Genomic DNA, 14,193 nt, shown 5'->3' on the forward strand with positions numbered 1-14,193 from the left:
GCCCCGAAGGGCAGAGCCTCCCAGATCCGCACCCGCTCCTCCGGCCCCGCCGACGGGGCCCCTCTCTGCCCCGGGGCCACGCAGCCTGCCTCTCCGAGCCACGTCCCGGGAGCCGCTCACGGCACGGGGCGCGAGTCCGAGGGCAGCCCGGGGGCCCCAGTGCGCAGCCGACGTGCCGCCAGCAGGAACCGCTAAGCCGAGAGGCTGAGCGCCAGGGACCACGCCGCGCGGGCTGAGGTAGGAGGGAGGGGACTGCCCCCTGGCATGTGTGCGGGTGGGCCCGGGGGAGCAGCGGGGGCTGCGCCTCTGCCCTGGGGGCCACCCCGCCGTGTCATGTCTCTCGGGCCAACGGGGCCACCGTGGCAGCCACGGCAGACCCGCCTCCAGGCGTCGCTCACCAGGCTTGGGGTCTCCAGTGCCGTGTGGTGCAGCAGTGGAGACACTTGGTGCTTTCAGGCCCCAACGCGTGTAAAGCCACGACCGCCCGAGAACCTGGGTCACCCTCTGCGGCTCTCCTTTGGGTGTGGGCGCTCCCAGCGTGCACACTGGTCCTCCTCCCCACCCTGCGTCTGCGCTAAGAGGGCTTTTTGGCAGCTGGAAGGTGGACTGCATTCAACAAGGAGGGTCTGGACGGCAGGCAGAGGGAGGAAAGGCAGCGGGAAAGGAAGAGGGCAAACATTTTGGCTTTTATAAAGTCAAGGAAATTTATTTCCTGAGGTCATGACACAGGAAGTAGACTCAGCCACAGCTGTGCAGCTCTCATCGCGGAGGCCCGAGCCTTACTGACATGCTGGATGAGCCAGGACGCTTATCGGGAAATGTCCAATTACCTCGTTAGTGTTCACAACAGTGGCGAGCCGTCCCAGAGCAAAGGTGTCAGGGAGCAGATCCTGAGCGCACGCGCGGTGCTGGCGCGCCCGGCTTCACTGCGAGACCTCGGGGAGGGGGAAGCGTCAATGTATGGAGGGTCCAGCCGCTGGGTCAGATCGAAACAAACCATGTGTGGTGGGGTTTGGGTCAGCAGGCTGGAGAGCTTTCTGCTTTTTGATCATTATCGTTTGGGGCCCCATGGGAGGGTCTTGGGGGCCACCTGAGCCCCAAAGCTAGGAAACTCTTCAGAGCTGCTCATATCCGGAGCCTGCAGGGGAAGGAGGGCACAGCTTTAGTAAGGACTCCTGCCCGAGCAGCTTCCCCAGCGGAGGGCCAAGCACCGCCCACAGGCGCTCCCACCACGCAGGGCACGGCTGACCTTCTCGCTGCTGTTAGCGGTCCAGGGAGCGTCCCGCACCACAAAGCCCTTGGATGGTGCCTTGGACTCCTCGTGGGCCGGTGGCTTCATGTACACCTGCAGTGACTCGCTGTCCACCACGTCGGCCAGCTGTGGGCACAGGTGGGGAGGGGGCGTCAGTCTGCACGGGCGCACGCGGCCATGCTCGCTTAGGCTCACATACTCGGGGGTCCCCTGAGCAAGCCCTGAGCACGAGGGCTTGCTCGGGGGATCCCCCGCGCCTGGCCTGCCTCTGGGAGCAGACGCACATGGCCTCTGCCAGCCGGCCCAGGCCAGTGAGAGGCAGGGCGTCCCGCGAACAGGCCTGTGGCCCAGCGACAACTCACATATTCCTCCTCTAGGTTGAGGATGTGGTCGATGGCTTCTTCCACGTTCTCTGGGAGCCCCGTCACGGTGACACAGTTGGGGTCTGGGGCTCCAGTCTGCGGGAAGCGAATGTCCACCTGGAAGGAGCACACACAGCCGCTGAGGTGGCTCTGAGCACTCCGTCTGGGGTCTCTGGACCAAAGGCTCAGGGTTATGTGTGGCTGGAAATGGATCTTTAGTAAGTTTTCCCAAGTTAGCCTTGTTTTCTCAGGAGACAAAGGTCATGAGTCAGAGCTGCGCACACCAGGCCAGCTACAGCCGCCGCCGATCCACGCGGGGGCGTGCACCCTGCAGGCCTGTGCAGGACGCCGCCTCGCCTACCTAGAGCCGGGCGCCTGCAGCCCGGCAGTCCCCGGGGACCCGGCAACCGTCACGTGGAAGGAAGAACCTGGCAGAGCGGGAAGCGGGAAGCACGCACCGTCCACCCACCAGGCTTCCAGGACTCGAGGACGCCCTTCACGTTTGGCCGGGACCCACCTTGAACTCATCCATGATTTTGCGGATGGCTTTGCCGCGGGCGCCGATGATGCGGGCGTGAACGCGGTGGTCCAGCGGGACGTCCTCAGAAACCATCTGTTCAAGTTCACCCACAATTTTCAAAATGGCGTCCCGGGCCGCTTCCGTGTTCTTTTCATACCCTGTGATCGTAATTTGGTCCTGGGGCTGAGAAAGGAAAAACCCGTCAGGAGAGGGGACGCTCCTAGGGATCCCAGGCTGGGAGCCCCACCACCGCAGACGCAGCTCTGCGAGGTGACGAGAGGCGCCACTGGCCGCGCGAGGCAGGCGCAAAGAGTGCCGGGCCCACGGAGCCCGTCGGTTCCCGCCCCGCCCCGCCCCTACTAAGGACGCGCACGGGAAACGAAAGCTGCGGGTGGGGGCAGAGCGCCGGGGCCGACACGAGGCACAGGAGGGGACCGCGGGCCCTGCACCTGGAGGCGCCTCCCTGGACACAGGGTCCCAGGCCCCGTGGCCGGCGCCCCACAGCCCCAGCGCGCCCAGCCCACGGCCTCCCTCCCACAGACGCGTGCACAGTGTGAGCACAGATGCGACTCGAGGCATAAAGAAAACGTGAGAACAGAATCACGCCCGTCAGCCACATTCTTTAAGGCAGGAGACCAGTGCACCTGCAGGACAGTGGGGCCAAAGGACCAGAGAACAAAACAGAAGAGCAGAAGCCTCGAGACCTGCCCAGAACAGGCAGCGAAGACTCCAGGAGACGGAGCAGCAGCCGGTCTCCCCACGGGCACCTCCCCAGACACCGACCACGACCCTTTGCCAACAAAGTCATCTTCATAGAGAAGAGCGTATGAAGAAAACGAGGCCGCCTGACCCTCTCTGGCTCGCGGAACATCAACCGCAGGGGCCTGAGCACCAAATAACAACTAAAAACGTGCTACTTAAGTAGAAAAGTTGAAAGAAAGAGACACAGCAAAGGCGAGAGGCTGGAAGAGCTAAATCCTCAGAATTAAAAACATTAAAAATTAAAGTCAGAGGGCGCCTGGCTGGTTCAGGCGGCAGAGCAGGCCACTCAACCTCAGGGTCATGGTTCGAGCCCCGCGTGGGGCGTACAGCTCGCTCACGCCCAGAGTAAGGAATAAAAAACAGCAGCAGGGGAAACACGTTGGTGAGATGCAGAGGCAGACAGAAGGACGCCCGCGGGCACGGTCAGGGCCAGGCCGGGGGCAGAGGGCAGAGTGGAGAGGCGGGGGCTGTGGTGCTCCCCGAGGGACTCCACCTGTGAGGACAACTGTGGGGGAAGGCCCCAGCTGGAGCCCCACCTGCCACCAGGAATGACCAGGGGGTGTGGGACAGGGACACCTCACCCAGCTGACGCGGCCCAAGACGCGGCCCAAGGCCTGAGCCAAAACCAGCTCCTCAGAGACCTGCTACTCCCCACGCACCTGGGCACACCCTCCGCTGCCCGCTCCCTGCTCCCGGGTCAGGAGGAGGCTCCAAGAGTCCTTCTGCCCCAAGCAGTCATCCTCACCTGGCTCCCATCGTCCTTATCGGGAAACTGGATGTTCACGTCATGCTCCAAGCGGATCTGTGTAATCACCGCCCCTTTTCTCCCAATAATTTTGGGATGGTATTTGGGGTCCACCGTGACGCTCAGTTTAAAGCTCCTTAAAGCCTACAGACGAGACAAGAGCAGAGTTGTCCAACTACCCCCGAAGGATGACCTTCACCGGCACGCGCAGCCACAGGCCACCGCCCCCTCCGCTTGGTCCTGGACCACCCAGGTATCCTCAGTGACAGAACAAAAGACACAGCTTTCCTGTTGGCCACTGGGCCACCCTGTACCCCCAGTTCAAGGACCCACTGTGACCAAGTACGCAGACCCTTCGGAAAAGGACCCCTGGGCACGGACAAGGCCGGCACATGGCGAGCTCTAAGCTCAACTTTCGGGCTGGTTTAGCAGGGATCTGATGAGTAAGTAGGAGCGTGTTCCGGGGCGTCTTTCAAGGCTGGGGTACAAGAGCAGGCCAGAGGCTGAGACCGGGAAACACACGCAGCTGTGCGGGCCCCATCCCTTCACGACTCTAGGGAGTCTGCCCTGCAGGAGCCCGTCACCCGCATCGCCTGTGACAGGGCTTCAGGCGGTCACGACACCCAGCCTCACCGTGCACCACGCAGGAAACCCTTCAAACACCAGCCCTACAGGGGGGAGGTGGGTCTCAAACCCTCCTCAGGGCAGGGAAACCGTGCAGTGGGAAGGTCCACGTGGGCCCGCTGACGCCCGCCCTGGACCACACCACTCACGTTTGGGGTCTTTCGCAGCAACGGCTCCCGGGCCTCTCCAACCTTACCTTTCCTGTGCGGTTGGAGGCACCACAACATGGCACGTTTACTTTGGGAAAAAAAGCGCTAATTAAGAGGAAATCTAACTCTGCTGCGGTTACACGGAAGAGGAAAGTGCCACGCCCGTAACACTGCGTCTGAAGAAAAGCTCCCCTGACAGCAAGGCCTCTGGACGCAAACCGTGGCAGGCTGGCCAGGTGTGCCTCCTGCCACCCGGCTGCAGCGTGACCAGGGTGCTGGTGGGGCTCGGGCTGAGGGCCACGGCTCTGGAGGACGCCCCCGCGGCCGACGGACACCCACCCGGTCTTCCTGCTCGGCCTGCAGCTCCTTCACGCGCTCCAGCAACCCAGCCTTGGCCCGGTCCAAATTGGCGGCGAGGCCGGTGATGGCGATGATGTCGGACTGCAGTTCCGGCGCCGGCACGTGGATGTTCACCTACACGGAGACAGGGGCAGACCTGATGCAGACAGGGTCCCGCGAGAAGAAAGGGGGGCACCGTGCTGCGGCGCTAAGAGCAGGAACAGGGCACACGGCCAAGGGCGCCAGCTGCCAGCGGGGCTCCAAGGAAGAGCCGCAAACTGCTGTACCTCGAACTCGTCCATCATCTTTCGGATCCCGCTCCCCTTCTGCCCAATGATGTACCGGTGAAGGTCAAAGGGCACCTCCACTTCGATGGTGACAGGAACCAGCGCCTGCAGGGAAGACGGTCAGGGGCAGGCCTGAAAGCAAGCTCGGAGCACAGCGACCCCGTGAGAATTAGAGAGCTTCCTGGAACCTTCCCTGCTGCTCACCTAGGCTCAGGACGCCCCCCAGGTTTTAACTCAAGGAAAACAGAAGAAAAGAGCATGGAACGCGGGGCTCCCTGGGTGGCTCACTTGGTTAACATCGGACTCGATTTCGGCTCAGGTCTCGATCTCGGTCCTGGGATCGAGTCCCGCAGCAGGCTCCACACTTGCGGGGTCGGCTTGGGGTTCTCTCTCCCCCTCTGCCTCCCCCACCCCCGATCCTAGACAAGCTCTCTCTCAAATGAAAAACCCCATGGAATCCATTATGTAAGATTAATGCCAACAGAGCAAACTTTCAGACCATCGCCCCAAGCCTCTGCTCTTAAACGTGGCAGGCCATAGCCAGAAACAGAACAAACCAAACCCAAGAAGCACAGAGCACCCCGAGGCCCAGGGTGGGAACAGGGGGCTCACACACTGAAGCTGGCCCTGACTCCCGGCCTCACTGACGGCAAGGACAGCCTGTGGCCAAGCCAGGTGGGCTGCAGGGACGACAGCAGGGGACACCGGCTCCCCTGTTCTGCCTCCGCTCCGGCCCCACTGCTTCCCGCCCCCCACCCACCCTTCACTTCCACAGTCCCGTTTAACCATCACTTGACACCTGAGATTATTTTGCTCCTCCGTCCACCCCACATAAGCACGATCTTCCACACCGAGGTCCTGTAACACTTAAAACAGTGCCCAACAGGTAAGTGGCACTCAGGTAAGCACTTGCTCATTCTCACAAGCCTGAGCCAGATTGGGGTCACAACGCTATGGAAAAGGGAACCGAGGCTGGAGACCACACTCCCCCCTGCTGTCACCGAAACCTGTCAGTTCCGTGCCAGTCCACACCCCCCGGGGTGGGTGGCGGGCGCTATGCCCCCCAGAGTGCGAGCCCAGGTGCTCAGGGCAGCATCAGCGCACAAGGTCCAGGCCCATGCCTCCACGAGGGCAGCAGGCCGCACCCACCTCAAGGGCTTCCTTGGCGGCCTCACACTTTTCTTTCCGGCCAGAGATGATGATGATGTCACACCTCCTAGGGGAGCCGGGGTCGGCCTCTTTGGCATCCCTCCCGTCTCCGGCATCGTCACCGTTCTCCTGGACTGGCGGCTCGACGCTGTGAACTGGGGAGACGGGGGGAGGGGGCCAGCTCAAGGTGCTGACTCGGCACGCTCAATGCCAACACCTGTGGAGCACCCGCCACGTGCTGGCAGGTGGGGGAGGGAAGACCCGAATGCCCAGGCTACCTGGGAGGCTGGCACAGGGGAAGTGTGCTGCATGGTGGTCAGTGTGTCTGCAGGGCACAGAGACTACAGACCAAGCCCCAGGGTTGGGACACGGCTGCACAGAGGGGCCTGTGACACAGGCTGGGAGGGAAGAGGGGAGCCTCTGGTGCCAGGAAGCGAGAGAGCAAGCCTCGAGAGAGAAGGAACATGAAATGGGCCGCCGCGGCCGGCTGGTGGGGACCAGTGTGCACCTGAACACAAAAGCAAGGTTCAGGAACAAGAGCGAGCAAGCAAGAGAGGATGGCCTAAGCCATCGGTCCTGCACGCGGCTGGGGGAGGGTCGGGCTCTGCAGACACATTCCAGACAGAATTTCAACACCAACAGAATTCGCGAACAGGATCACATGCGGTCAGATCGGATTCTGAGGCGCGTGCCAGTTCTCCCAAACAAGGGTTAAAAGTACACGCAAATGGGGCAGCCCGGGTGGCTTTGGCACCACCTTCGGCCCAGGGCGTGATCCTGGAGACCCGGGATCGAGTCCCTCGTCGGGCTCCCTGCATGGAGCCTGCTTCTCCCTCTGCCTGTGTGTGTCTCTGCCTCTCTCTGTGTCTCTCGTGAATAAATAAAAAAACTTAAAAAAAAAAAAAAAAAGTACACGCAAATGACTCAGAGCGAGTGACCGTGTGAAGGGTGTACGGGGAGAGAACACAGTCTGGATACTGAGATCTCTACCCTATGCGATATCCTTCATACCTACCCAAAAGCATCTGTACTCAGGGGAACAGAGGAGCTTCTATGGCCACGACAAGCTCCGGAGAGGACGGAGCACGTGGAGTGGACCCAGGAGGCCGCATGGTCACCAACTGGACTGCACACGTCAACAGTGACCGGCCAACAAAGTGGGAGACGGCTCTCAGAACGTCGCCTCGGGACTGCCTACCACCCCACCCCGTCTCTGGGGCACACAGAACCAAGCCAACGCTGGGGCCGATGGGGCTGCCTGCCTCACAAGGCACGAGGCCTGCCAAGGAGGGATGCAGGGGGACAGGCAGCTGCAGCAGAAGCAGCACATCACACACGTTACTCGGGACCTGTGGGAAAACTGAGAACCAAACTCAAGGCGTGGCTGAGTGGGGGGTCGGGGGTGGGGGGCGGGTTCGCTGTCTCTGGGGCCACAGGTGCTTTGCCCTCCTTTTGCCTGGTCACTAGCTGCGAGCCTGTGGACACCGGAAGGGCACCCATCGCCCTGCAGGAGCTGATAGAGCCCACCCCTTAGAGAACCTGTGGAACAAGTCCCGCGCAGCCCACCGCACTGCAGCACAGGGCAGGACGCAGCCCCAGGCGGGGCTCAGGCACACACCTGCTTCCCCACTCAGCACAGAGCTCACCGCTGGGACCCACCTGGGTTCTCCTCTCTGTCTGGGAACTTAATCTGAACATTATAGTCCCGAGTAATCTGCTGGATTCTGGAACCTTTGGGGCCCATGACAGAGCGATGAAACTTCTGGGGTATGGCACATTCTATGGTCACCTGGGCTTCCTGGGGGTGGGGTGGAGTGGGGTGGGGTGGGCACAGCAAGAAAGGAAAAAATAAAGGCAAAGGTTAATGGCTGAGGGCCAGTCACATCTGCACCCACTCAGTCCTCTACAGACACCTCCAGTGCTCCAGAACGACAGGGTGGACCGAGGAGGGGTGCGGGGCAGGACCCAACGGGGAGGCCTCCTGGTGCCATGTTGCTCAGAGACTAAGGAAGTACTGACAACTGTCGGCAAATGGCAGCAAGGCTGGCCGCCACCCAGAGTGCGAGTACAGCCCTTTCCTGTCTCTGGACACAGAGCCCCCCGGCACACATCACCGTTGGGTGCCGCCCCTCAAGGGTGGCCACGTGGGCCAGTGACCTGACTGCTGTGGCTGTGACTCCACGAGGAGGCGCTGGGCCTGACGGTCGGGAAAGTAGGTCTAAGGCCACAGCAAGGGGGCGCCAGGAGAGGGAAGCTCCCTCAGGGCTGATGTAGAAAACCCCAAACAGGTGGGTTCACTGACAGGCCCGCCCCCTCCATCTCCCTTCTTCCCTTGCAGGGAGAGACTGGTTCCTCGTGCAGATTGGATTCCATCATGTGTTTTAAAAAGCTGCTGTTTGGGGCAGTAGACGGAGGCCAGAGGCTGAGAACCGAAGAGCCCCAGCCACTCCCTCTGTTTGCCCCTGGGTGTTGAGGCCGAGAGCCCCGCCACCCTCCCAGACACCTACCAGGTCCTCGATGATCTCCTGGATGCGCTTCTTGGCCGCCTCCACACAGTCCTTGGCACCCTTGAGGGTGACTTTATCGCTCTGTGTGCCAGAGCGCGGGAAGCTCACCATCACCCCACCATACTCTTCGGCGATCTCCCGCAAGACCTGGCCTCTCCGGATGACGAAATGGCGGTGGTGCTTGGGGTCCACTAGCATGCAGTCTTCCACCACGTTGTCCTATGGCATCGAGGGCAGGGAGAGTAAGGGACCCGCCGACCCTGCCTGAGGACCGCCACGGCACGGCTCCACGGGCCTTACCAGGTTCTGAATGAGGGCCTCCAGCTCCTTCTGGGCCTCCCTGACAGCGTCCTCCTTCCCTATGATGGTGATGAGGTCCTGGTCCTTGTCCTCGGCCGTCGGGAATATGATGCGGGCTCCAGTGTTGTCACGTACCTTGCGGATCTTGCCACCCCCTTTGCCAATGAGGAACTTGTGGTATTCTGGCTTCGCGCGGATGTCAACGGTGAAGCTCTTGGTTTGCTGTGGAGACCAACCCCGGGTACACTGGCCTGATGCTACCTGCCTGGTACACTGAGCAGGTGAATACGGAGGCCCAGACAACAACGGCCTCACCGAAACCCAGACGGGAAGTAAAGCCCCCTCTGCCGTCCAGAGACACCGAGATGGCTCAGAGCTTGTGCACGCAGAGCCCAGGCCGGCCACCACCCGCAGCGGTCCAGCCCTCACAGGCCACTCCCGTCCACAGGGAGGACCGGTGAGTGCAGCCTCGGGGTGCTGGGGAGAGGGGGCGCATCTGCACAGTGGCTAAGCCCACGGCACTCTGGCTCCTCCCCGAGTCCAGCCCTTCCACTGCTCGTGCTGCAGCGCAGCCCAAGGCCAGCCGTGCAGAGACGCAAGGCAGCCAAGGCCCTCATCTGACACCAAAAGGCCAAGGCTCAGCAAAGGCCCCGACAGGACACCCTTTGAGGACGCCAGCTCCTCCGGCAGATTCAGCAGGAAGAGCACATGCGCCTCCAGGCGGACTCAGACCCACACGACACCCTTTCCTCTCCTTCCTTGTGTCCTGCAACCTGGCCCACGGCATGAGGAAACACAAAGGAAAAGAAAAGAGGGTCTGCAGCATGCTCAACAGTAATGAACAAATGAATTTTGTTATCTTTCAAATGCCGCTTTTCCAAACACCCTCGAGAAAATCGACTCATCTTCAGACACAGACACTGGCAAACAGCAGCGTGTTAAAAAGTTAATGAACGGGGCAGCCCGGGTGGCTCAGCGGTTTAGCGCCGCCTTCAGCCCAAGGGGCCTGATCCTGGAGGTCCCTGCATGGAGCCTGCTTCTCCCTCTGCCTGTGTCTCTGCCTCTATCCTTCTGTGTGTCTCTCATGAATAAATAAAAATCTAAAGAAAATTTAAAAAATAAATAAAAAGTTAACGAGCTAGGTCAGCCCAGCCCAGCAACATGATGAAGGACAGCACACTTAAACCAAGTGGGGTCATCCCAGAAACGCAAGTTTGCTTAAGTGTTAAACAAACAAAAAACACTTAAAAAAAAATCTAATACATATGCTTAAAAAAACGGAAACCAGGTTATCGTGTGGACAGATACAGAGAAGCTCCTACAAAGTCCCACCCCCGTTCCCACAGGAGCTCTCAGCAAACTTGTGGCAGAAGAGGAAACTTCCTCAACCTGACGGAGACCCACAGCTCACTTCCCACTCAAGTGAGGGACTGAGCACTTTCCCCCAAGTTCACCAACGAGGCACGGCTGTCCCCTCTCCCTGCTGCTACTCCACCGTGCCAGAGGCCCAGGCAACACAGTAAGGCCACACCTGCAGGCATACGGGTCAGCAAGAGAAACATCAGCTGTCTAATCAGAGAAGATATATTTTACTCAGAAAACTCACAAGAATCTACCAAAAAAAGTTACTGGAACTGAAAAGTGACTGGGTTACTGAACTTTAACCCAGATGCGTAAGACAAGGCCAATATAAAAAAGTCGAACGTGTTTCTACATGCTATAGAAACCGGAAATTAAAGTGAATGACAAAGTACCATTCAGGACAGCGATGGAATGCAAAACTGAGGATTTAAATCAAACAAAATATGAATGAGACCCTCATGCTAGAAAACTACAAAACCCCTATGAAAAATCAAAGACTTAAACTTGAAGAACGCAGACTGGAAAACCTTGAATTCTTGAGCTGTCGACTCTCCCCAGTCTGATCTTTAGATGCAACACAGTCCCAGCCGAAATCAAGCAGGACCACCACCACCCCCGCCCCCGGAAACCGTGAAGCTGGCTCCCAATCCGCACAGAAAGGCAAAGATGTACAAGAGCCAGAGCACGAAGCTGAAGGGCTCTGCCAGCCATCCCCTCCCTGTGCCGTTTCGGGGACACAGCAGAGTCCAGAAACAGACCCACACGTGGGTCCTGACAAGGAGGCAAAGGTGATTCCATGCAGAATTTTAGGGGGTGATGGCCAAAACACTGCCACTGCAGGGATGGTCACGTGAGTTTGTGTATGCTTACCAACGTCAGGTGTATATGCCAAGGAAAGGGAGGTTTTAGCGTCTATAAACCATACTTTAAAAAAAAACAAGGGCGCCTAGGTGGCTCAATTGTTTAAGCGTCTGTCTTCAGCTCAGGCCATTATCTCTGGGGCCTGGGATCGAGTCCCACACTGGACTCCCTGCTCTGGTGGGGGGAGACTGAGCCTGCCCCTCCCTCTCCCCTTGCTTGTGAGCTCTCGCTCGCTCTCATATACGTTAACAAAACAAAACCCCGTAAGCCAAACCAGTTTTCCCTATCACATGAGGTAGGCATTCGACCTGCCAAGGCCCTCTGTTCTGCAGCAGCAAAATCAAAGACACACAAAGGTATCTGAAGCAATTTCCTGACCTGCCACCAGGACAAGGCAAGGATTTCTAACAAGGGACAGACACAGCGTCACCGCCCCCAGGCGTGAGGCTCACCTTTTCCTCGGCCAGGTGCAGGAGCTGCTTCTTGGCCTTCTCCACGTCCGAGGCGGGGCCCCTGATGACAACTGTGTCACTTCCCGAGCCCTCCACAGGGAAGTGAATGTGCACCCCGCCGCACTCCTCCATGATGGAGCGGATCAAGCGGCCCTTCGTGCCGATGAGGGAGTTATGCAGCTTGGCAGGAATCGAGACCTCCAGCTCAGCTATGTTGGCCTGAAAGGACACAGTCTGTGAGGTGTGGGACACGGGATGGCACGCCCATGCAGAGGGGCCTGGAGCCCTTGTGGGCACGTGTGTGGGTGGACGTGGGCTGGGGGCACAAGCGGTTCACACCGCATACAAGGAAAGTCTCCAGGTCCCACCAGGGAGCAGCTTCACTTTTTTAGTCCTCTCAGTGCCCAAGGAGACACCACCCAGATGCCCACGGATCGTGAGCCTCTCCTATTAAAACCCTGCCTCCATTAAGGTGAAACAACAGGGAACAAATTTACCCTCCACAAGAACCAGGGGTGTTGACACCGGGGACAGGAAGCAAGCAAGGGGACCCGACGGCCTGGCGAGACCAGGCTGGCAGAAGCCCCGGGAGTGGAAGACTGCTCCCAGGCTGACCTGTGCGTGGGATGGGAAGAGCCCGGCGTCACGTGAGAAGGGACCGCAGGGCACAGCACCATCAACACTGAGCCACTGGGAGCAGGAGGGCCTCAGCTTGGGGGTGGGCAGGGATGCTCAAAACCAGGCACTGCTGTGACCCCCACACCTCACGTGTCTTAAGAGCGAGCCCGAAAAGGAGCAAAGTATCTCAAAGGCACAGTCTCACTGGAAGACGGTCTAGCACTTCGTTACAAAGCTAAACACACTGCGACTGCATGACCCCACTTACTACTTTATACTGAGTGCAAGCAGCCAGTGTGAAGCAGCGACACGCTGTGGGGCCTGGAGGCTGGGGATGCAGACAGAGAGACTTGGGTGATGAAGGGGACGTGCGGGGGTGAGGGCACAGGTCTTGCAGCCTCTCAGGCTGCCCTGCAACCAGCACAGTCACTTGGAGACAGGGTCTAGGGGGAGGATAGACACTAGAAACCCTAATACGATCACTACAATAAAAGCCACGTCCAATAAGCCACAAAAGGAGATAAAAGGAATAAGATTATCGTTTTAAATCCTAAAGCAGGCAGAAAAAGAGAGCAAAGTAGATGGAACAAATAGAAAACAAATGCAAGACGGTGCACCAAAACCCAGCTCCATAAAACTACCACGTCAAGGTGACCAGTGGGTCGGGGAGGTGTTTACATGTACGTTTTCTGTTTGAGGAGATGAGAACGTGCTGGAGATGACGGTGACAGTCACACAACAGTGAACGCATTTGATGCCCCTCGGTGTACACTAAGGTGGTAAATTTTGTTACATTTTCCACAGTTCTAAAAGCTAAAAACTGACATCTAACCACACTTACTACATATATGTAGCGAAACATGTACCTCATAACACATGATACGAAGAATTACTAATGTAATTAAATGCAAACGCCTCTATTTAAAAGGCAGAGACTGGGGCGCCTGGGTAGCTCAGTAGGTTAAGGTCTCAGTGTTGATTTTGGCTCAGGTCATGATCTTAGGGTCATGAGATCAAGCCCTGCGTGGGGCATTGTGTTCAGCAGAGTCGGCTTGTCCCTTTCTCACTGCTCCTCCTCCCGCTAATAAATAAGGTCTTTAAAAAGCAGAAATTATCAGATTGAATAAAAAAAGCAAGATGCCTAAAAGAAACCTACTTTAATGAAAAGAAGTGTATCTCAGAACAAAGACCACTACCAGAAGTAGAAAAAGGTAATTTTATAATGACGGAAGTTATCTATATCAGGAACATGAAAGACCTCACCACAGTGAAAGCACAATCTGGGGAGTATTATGAAAAATTCTATGCTAAAAACCTTGACATCGTAAATAAAAATCTCTTGAAAGAAAACCTGTAAGTCTTAGGCGAAAAGCAACGTGATATGTCCACATAGGGACCTATCACCCAGCGACGAAACAAAACAGTACAGACACACAAGACAACACAGACGCATCCCAACACTTCTCCAGGTGAAAGCACCTAGAGCTCTGAGAGCAAACACCACGATTTCTTCTGTACAACGATGTAGGCAGCTGGACCTAATCCCCCGTGGCAGAAAGCAGACGAAGGACTGGACAGGCAGAGGGGGGCCAGGGGCGGGCAGGACAGAGGGAGGTACCGAAGGGGCAGGAGGCCATCTCCGGGTGGGGGATGTGCTCACTAGCTGGACTACGGAGAGCCCATGGAGGTACAACATCTGTCAAAACTCGTCCAGCTGTACACGTTAGTAAACAAGCAGTTCCTTGCACATTAATTTTTCAAAAATTGAAAAGAAATTTACTGTTCTGCCTCGCGGAGCAGATGACTTCCAAGCACTCATGTGCAGTGCTACTGGTCAGGCCTGGTAGTGAGCACCGCCACGGGCCTGGCACTGCCGTGGGGAGAGCTGGCCTCCCCCACCCCGC

The 14,193-nt window shown here is 58.2% G+C and overlaps 1 protein-coding gene across 5 annotated transcripts in view; it reads right to left on the bottom strand.

Annotated features, from left to right (window-relative positions):
• Nucleotides 1-678: 678 nt before the first annotated feature.
• Nucleotides 679-14,193, bottom strand: part of HDLBP (high density lipoprotein binding protein) — a 68,530-nt gene continuing 55,015 nt past the window's right edge. For all 5 annotated transcript variants that reach the window (XM_038574434.1, XM_038574435.1, XM_038574439.1 and 2 more), the window contains 12 exons: nt 11,672-11,890; nt 8,997-9,218; nt 8,697-8,915; nt 7,849-7,987; nt 6,190-6,344; nt 5,041-5,145; nt 4,754-4,888; nt 3,642-3,785; nt 2,132-2,317; nt 1,615-1,731; nt 1,250-1,378; nt 679-1,138 (listed from right to left, as the gene is read on the bottom strand). In XM_038574434.1, coding sequence (XP_038430362.1) covers nt 1,052-1,138; nt 1,250-1,378; nt 1,615-1,731; nt 2,132-2,317; nt 3,642-3,785; nt 4,754-4,888; nt 5,041-5,145; nt 6,190-6,344; nt 7,849-7,987; nt 8,697-8,915; nt 8,997-9,218; nt 11,672-11,890 — 1,857 coding nt within the window. In that variant the 3' untranslated portion in view covers nt 679-1,051. The remainder of the gene's footprint in view (nt 1,139-1,249; nt 1,379-1,614; nt 1,732-2,131; nt 2,318-3,641; nt 3,786-4,753; nt 4,889-5,040; nt 5,146-6,189; nt 6,345-7,848; nt 7,988-8,696; nt 8,916-8,996; nt 9,219-11,671; nt 11,891-14,193) is intronic.

Source organism: Canis lupus, chromosome 25 (genome assembly GCF_011100685.1).
Source record: "Canis lupus familiaris isolate Mischka breed German Shepherd chromosome 25, alternate assembly UU_Cfam_GSD_1.0, whole genome shotgun sequence".
NCBI classification, from domain to species: domain Eukaryota; kingdom Metazoa; phylum Chordata; class Mammalia; order Carnivora; family Canidae; genus Canis; species Canis lupus.